The 6,818-nt window shown below is 41.4% G+C and overlaps 1 protein-coding gene across 1 annotated transcript in view; it reads right to left on the bottom strand.

Annotated features, from left to right (window-relative positions):
• The window catches only part of LOC112138906 (NACHT, LRR and PYD domains-containing protein 12-like), a 15,445-nt gene that overhangs the window by 6,779 nt on the left and 1,848 nt on the right, over positions 1–6,818 (bottom strand). The window contains exons 3-4 of the mRNA XM_036211057.1: positions 1,934–2,053; positions 1,679–1,751 (exon numbers count right to left, since the gene is read on the bottom strand). Coding sequence (XP_036066950.1) covers positions 1,679–1,751; positions 1,934–2,053 — 193 coding nt within the window. The remainder of the gene's footprint in view (positions 1–1,678; positions 1,752–1,933; positions 2,054–6,818) is intronic.

Here is a 6,818-nt window from a genome sequence, read left to right as displayed (position 1 = left end):
ATCAGGTTTTTTTGGGCCCGATCCGATTCCGAGTCATTTGATTTTGTGTATCTGCCAATACCGAGTCCCGATCCGATACTTTTATAAAAAAAAAAATAAAATATGAATAAATTGAAGAACCACATTAGTGTTGTCACTTATTTATATTTCATTAACCTTCTTTTATCATTAAAAACTTAAATAAAACACTTCTGTGAAGTAGCTTTAATAAAGCAGTATAAATACAGCAAATATAAACTAGGGGGAAAAAATTCTTGTTACATAAAGGTATAAGTGCAATAATTAATACTGTAATAACCTATCATGTGCAATAAGTCAATCACAGACCCAAACCTGTTTTGATACCGCCATACAGACTGATCTTTACGCTGTCGTACTTCTTTGCCTCTTCATTGTTATTACTGTACATTGAGATTTTTTTATCATGTATATGTACATTGTGAGATTTTTATTTTTTATTATGTATACCCTGTAAGCTGCTGAAAGACTTAATTTACCCAAGGGTGCCATCCCAAAGGGATTAATAAAGCAAGTCTAAGTCTAAGTCTAAGTCTAAGTGATAATTAGTCATGTGATAAAGTTTAGTGACTTTAGCTTTAACATCTTTAGAGCCATTGAACATTTTTGACCAAATGTGATTCCTGTCCTCATTTAGAATTCTTAAAAATAAATTATAAGACTTTGTTTTAGCATACATTTTTTTGAGTGTTCATGAATATCTGATATCATTATTAGTTTTAATTTATTAGTTTTATTTAGTTATTTTTAAGATTATGTGCTTATTTTTTAAGTTCTTAAGACATCACATTTTTTGTTTTATTACCACAGTAGTTAATTTTCTTAACTGTTATTTCTCTGTCAGATAAATCAAACAGGCATATCAAAGGACAGCTCGGGTCCTAAGGAGTAAAATCACGGCGCTAGCATGTAGCAGTTAGCAGCTGCTGTGTAGCCATCTGTCTGCAGCATGAAGAGCTTCACATTAAAAAGAAAAAAAAATACTGTCTTTTTCTGTTGGAATACCTTTATAGGTTGTTGTTTGAGTTATGAAAAACCAATAGAGACACTTGCTGTCAGTTTAATGCGTTTTTAGAAGACTTATTGGTCCCGGAAGTTAGCTTTTTAGCTAGCTTTGTTTACAAGTTAGCCTTATGCTTGAGCTGTTGCCGTTTTCTGCTGCTGTTTTCTGGTGATGACATTTTGTGATCTTTTCATGACATGCAGACTTCTAGTGGAGTATTTATCCGGAATGATAAGATGAAATATAAAGCTCTGATCATAATGAGAATAAATGAAATATCCGATCCGATATTTAACCCATGCATGCGCTGGAGATAATGACCTCCATGCAGGAAGGTCATCAGGGGAATCGAACCGCTGACCTGGAGGCTGGATAATCACTGCACTACAATAATTGAAAATGTAGAAATGTGGACTCAGCACTGCTCTGAAACATGCTGGGAGCAGATACAATTAAATGTTATTTTTCACATTATGACTAAATAAAAGAAAAACACAAATTAGCAGGACAGTAGCTGGATAAATTTTTAAAGGGAGTGGAACAGGAGTGGGAGTCAGATTACCGGGAGCGGGACGAAACAGGAGGGAAAATCCACTCCTGTGCCATCCTCTACTGTGGACAGAATGATGGAAAAGCAGTTGTTGTTGATGTACACACCAGAAAGATGTAATCCAGCTGTGTTTGATGCTGCTGGACAGACGGACCACTGGGAGTCTCTGAGCTCTCCACTCTGTGGAGAATCAGTAGCAATCAGATCCTACTGGACCCACTGGTGTCCTGCAAACACTCAGTAGATTCTACAAGTTCTATTCTTTCACTGTGACTGCTGTGTTTGTGGCAAAGCTCCAACACTCACGTTGCTCACGTGAAGATAGAAATGTCTGTGAGGAAGAACATTTACATACAACTCACCTCTCTGCACTAGAAGATGATGATGATTTAAAGTTGATAAAATCATCTTTTGATATGTCACTCCTGAAGGACACACAGCTGGGTTCAGATCCAGATCCAGTTTTGAGTCTTTGATGGATCCTGAGAAAAAAACAGTGGTTTTATTAGAAGTGAGTTTCTTTCATGATGGTGTTTGATGAGTTCTTTTGGATTTGGATCATCTCAGATCATAAATGCATCATGAATGCTGTTCTTTTCAGAACAGCACGAATTTCACTCCAACATTCATTCTGACTCACAGATGAATCAGAGTTACAGTCAACTGGATTATTTATTATCATGTACACAAGAAAATGAAGAATTTGATGTCTGATTATGTTGATGAGATACAAAGAAAAACTGTCCAATTAAAATTTTGAGACCAACTATCAGTATTATATTTTTTCTGTTTTAAATATTAGATTAACTTTATGAAAGACTTTTACTAAAATATTTGACTAAACAGTTTCAAATCTGATCCAAACGTTTGTGCAAAGCAGAAAATATTGTAATATATATATATATATATATATTTAACTTGTCCTGTCCAACAGCTGAGCAAACAGATACGGGCTGAGAGCCTCTTGCGTTAGAAAGATTTCACTGTCACAACAGAGTATTATTGAGTATAAACCCCTGTTGTATTTTATGCTAAACTTTATTCATATTAATAGTGTTTATATCATTTTTCCTGTTGGACCGGACAAAGAAGGAGAAGGAAGGGGGAGCACGGAAGAAAGGTACCAGTGGGGAGTTTAGAGAAAGTAGAAGATGGTAACAGAGTAGTAACATCATAAAACCACCAGGTATAAATAGCAATCTGGAATGGACGGGGCCTGTACACACACACACACACACACAATAATTACAAACATAACTGTTGGCTAAAATAGTCTTCACATTTAAACTATCCATCCATCCATTTTCCTAACCGCTTCGTGCCTTTCGGGGTCGCGGGGGTGCCGGAGCCTATCCCGGCCGCTGATGGGCGAAGGCAGGGTACACCCTGGACAGGTCGCCAGTCTGTCGCAGGGCCTCAATCACACACTCATTCACTCTCACATTCACACCTAGGGGCAATTTAGAGTCACCAATTAACCTATGAAGCATGTTTTTGGAAGGTGGGAGGAAGCCGGAGTCCCCGGTGAAAACCCACGCATGCACGGGGAGAACATGCAAACTCCACACAGAAAGGTCCCAGCTGGGAGTCGAACCGGGGCCTTCTCGCTGTGAGGCGAGAGCGCTAACCACTGCGCCACCGTGCAGCCCACATTTAAACTAGTTAAAATGTATACTAGGGAATCCGACCACCGGGCAATCCCACGGGCCTGCCGCAGAGGCCCCCCATGCCAGGGAGCAGGAAGTCACAGAAGCACAGAGAGTGCAGGCCCCAGCCCAGCCAGGAGAGCAGCCCCTCCACAACGCCAGGAGGGACAGCGCAAGGCCCCACCCCCATAGAGCCCCCCAACCCTTGACGAGCAGCCCACCACCACCTAGATGTACAGATCATCCCCCTGCCCCACCCCAGGTACAAGCCAAGGCCCCCCAAGGGAGACCCGCCCCCTGCTCCAGACATCCGCCCATCCCCGCCGAAGAAGGTCCAGGGGGAAGCGAGAAAGGGGCCGCCCACCCCTGCCCAGGAGAGGGACACCCAAGAGAAGCAAGGCCCGACCAGCCTCTACCACTGATGGAGTTTTTGGAGAGGTCCAGTTCTCGAGAGCAAGGACCAGAACCCGCATCACCGAGACCTGGACACCCCCAGGTTCCGATGTAATTTGATGACTCATAAATACCACAGTATTCCCACTTATACCACAGTCATTTCAAGAAAAAATAAATATTTAATTATTATTTATCACTTTATTCTGGTTATTTCTTCGGTTTAGATTGTGGTGGAATTTTGTTTCTTCTGGTGCAATAAAAAAACTCTTCATTCAGCATTTCTTAATCAGAGTTGATTTATTCTTCTGCAGAAGGATAAATAGAGACACACAAGCAGAGCATCAGAAAGACCCTGTCAAGGTGGGAGTCATCTGTGTGAGTCCATGAGACAAGGCTTGGTTCACACATTTAGACATGTCTTTTGTTTATTTGGGCTATGGCAGACCTCAAGACCCTTTTATCCGGACCGCCAAGCATTTTTAATAAAAAGTATGATTTTACATTCATCGTTATTTTACATTCATCTTTACCCAACACGATTTTTGAACAGGCGTGGAAGAGAACAGCTACGTGTGGACCGGGGTCCTTTAACCGGCAAAGAGTGGCATGCTAATGTTTACCTAGTTGGGACGTAAAGTTATCAAGTGATGAGGTAACAATGAGAAAAGTGGACACTGAATATCGTGTCATTCGAGATGGGTGGACCGAAGCTTTTACTTTCATTTTGCCAGCATGTGAGCTGCGAGCTAAAACCAGCCCGGCGCTAGGACCTGGAGAGCTCCTGCAACCCAACCCGGCTCCGGTTCGCGTCCAGTACCACGTCTGGTGGTACCTGCTCGCGTCCGGCGCCGCGTCCCGAGAGCTGCGGACCCCAGACGTTCCAAACAGCAAGCGCACCGGGGGACGTTTTAAATGTTCTGGAGGTTTAAGCGTGATCCAACCCCAGCATAGCGGTCTGTCTGCCGGCATATTCATGGCGTGAGCTCCGCTGGACACGTCGCTGCATCGAGCTGCAGCCAGAGAACGCGGCGGCAGTAACAGACTGTCAAACTATCCACAGAGTATCCCGCTTTTCTCAGTCTTTAATGTTTTAAAAAACAAAAGTTAATTGGAAATGATAAATCTATTTCATTTATTACTGCAGTTCAGCAGAGGAGGAAAAGATTTGGTCCTGACAAAAAATGAACATGAAAGTGTTATGGAAATCTTATTTTTGATGTTTTTTATTTTATTTTACTGAACGTTGATTGAAGTTTTGAATTTGAAATGCCCTTCACTTGGACTTGGGCTTTTGTTAGGAATTTTATGTTACAGCCTTTTATTGTTAAGAAAGTTTATCTCAATACAATGTTACAAAATAAAGTATTTCTGATGAAAACTATACATTTTTGACATTCTTGTTTTCATAATTAACGTAGAACTGCTAAATTCCACGAAACACACATTTTTTTTCCTTAAAAAACTCCACATATTAATTTGTGATTGATCGCGAGTTAACTATGGACAATATGCGATTAATCGCGATTACATTTTTTAATCGCCTGACAGCTCTAATATATATATATATATATATATATATATATATATATATATATATATATATATATATATATATATATATACTACTCACAAAAATTAAAGAAGCACTTTAAAGAAACTTATTAGAAACATCAGATCTCAATATAAAGTTGGATATCTATACAAATAACGACAGGGCAGTGTCTTAGGAACAAAAGGATGCCAAGTCTTTTAATAGAAATAAAAGTTTTCAGCCTACAAAGGCTCAACTGTGTAGACACCATAAAATCAGAGTGAAAAGAAGATGTGGCAGGCTAGTCCAGTTTTTTCCAAAACTTCATTTCTGCAACTCAAAAGGCTTTTCAGTATCTTGTGTGGCCCCCACGAGCTTGTTTGCATGCTTGACAACGTTGCGGCATTCTCCTAATGAGATGATGGATGGTGTCTTATGGCATTTCCTCCCAGATCTGTGTGAAGGCATCCCTGAGCTGTTGTACAGTCTGAGGAGCAACCTGGCGACACCTACTGGACCCAAAAATAATGTCCCACAGAGGTCTTATGGGTTTAAGGGATCATGAAGGCCATTCTTCTTTTCCTTTCAGCTTTTCCCTTCACGGGTCGCCACAGTGAATCAGTTTCCTCCATCTAAGCCTGTCTTCAGCATCCTCCACTCTAACACAAGCCACCTTCATGTCTTCATTCACTGCATCCATAAACCTCCTCTTTGATCTTCCTCTAGACCTCTTGACCTCCTTTAAAGTCACCGATTTCCTTCAGGTTACACCGTCTACACAAGATGTAGTCTATCTGTGTGCTTCTACCTCCACTCTTATAGGTCACTCTATGTTCCTGTCTCTTCTCAAAGAATGTATTCACTATCGCCATTTCCATCTTTTTTGCAAAATCAACCACCATCTGTCCTTCTACATTCCTCTCCTGGATACCAAACCTGCCCATCACCTCCTCATCACCTCGGTTTCCTGCACTAACATGTCAAATGAAATATGCACCGATGACAACTCTCTCATTTCCAGGGATGCTCATCATCACTTCATCAAGATCCAACTAGAACTTCTCCTTCTCTACCAGCTCACATCCTACCTGTGGGGCATACCCACTAACAACATTGAACATGACACCCTCCATTTCTATCTTCAGACTCATCACTCTATCTGACACTCTTTTTACCTCCACAACACTCCTAACAAACTCCTCCTTTAGGATAACTCCTACTCCATTTCTCTTCCCATCTCCACCATGATAGAACAACTTGAACCCTGCTCCTAAACTTCTAGCCTTGCTACCTTTCCACCTGGTCTCCTGGACACACAGTATGTCTACCTTTCTCCTCTGCATCATGTCCACTAACTCTCTACCCTTTCCTGTCATAGTTCCAACATTCAAAGTCCCAACTCTCAGTCCAACACTTCTGACTTTCCTCTTCTCTCTCTTCCAACAAACCCGCCTTCCTCCTCTCCTTCTTCCACCAACAGTAGTCCAATTTCCACCGGCACCCTGTGGGTGAACAGCACCGATGGCGGTCGTTGTTAACCCGGGCCTCGACCGATCCAGCATGGATTTCGTAGGTCTAATTCGCATATTTGATTTGGCAAATATTTTATGTCAGGTGTGCCCTTCCTGACACAACCCTCTGTATTTATCCGGGCTTGGGACCGGCACAATGAGA

Source organism: Oryzias melastigma, unplaced genomic scaffold, assembly GCF_002922805.2.
Source record: "Oryzias melastigma strain HK-1 unplaced genomic scaffold, ASM292280v2 sc00427, whole genome shotgun sequence".
NCBI classification, from domain to species: Eukaryota; Metazoa; Chordata; class Actinopteri; order Beloniformes; family Adrianichthyidae; genus Oryzias; species Oryzias melastigma.
This window is presented reverse-complemented; position numbering and strand designations above follow the sequence as displayed.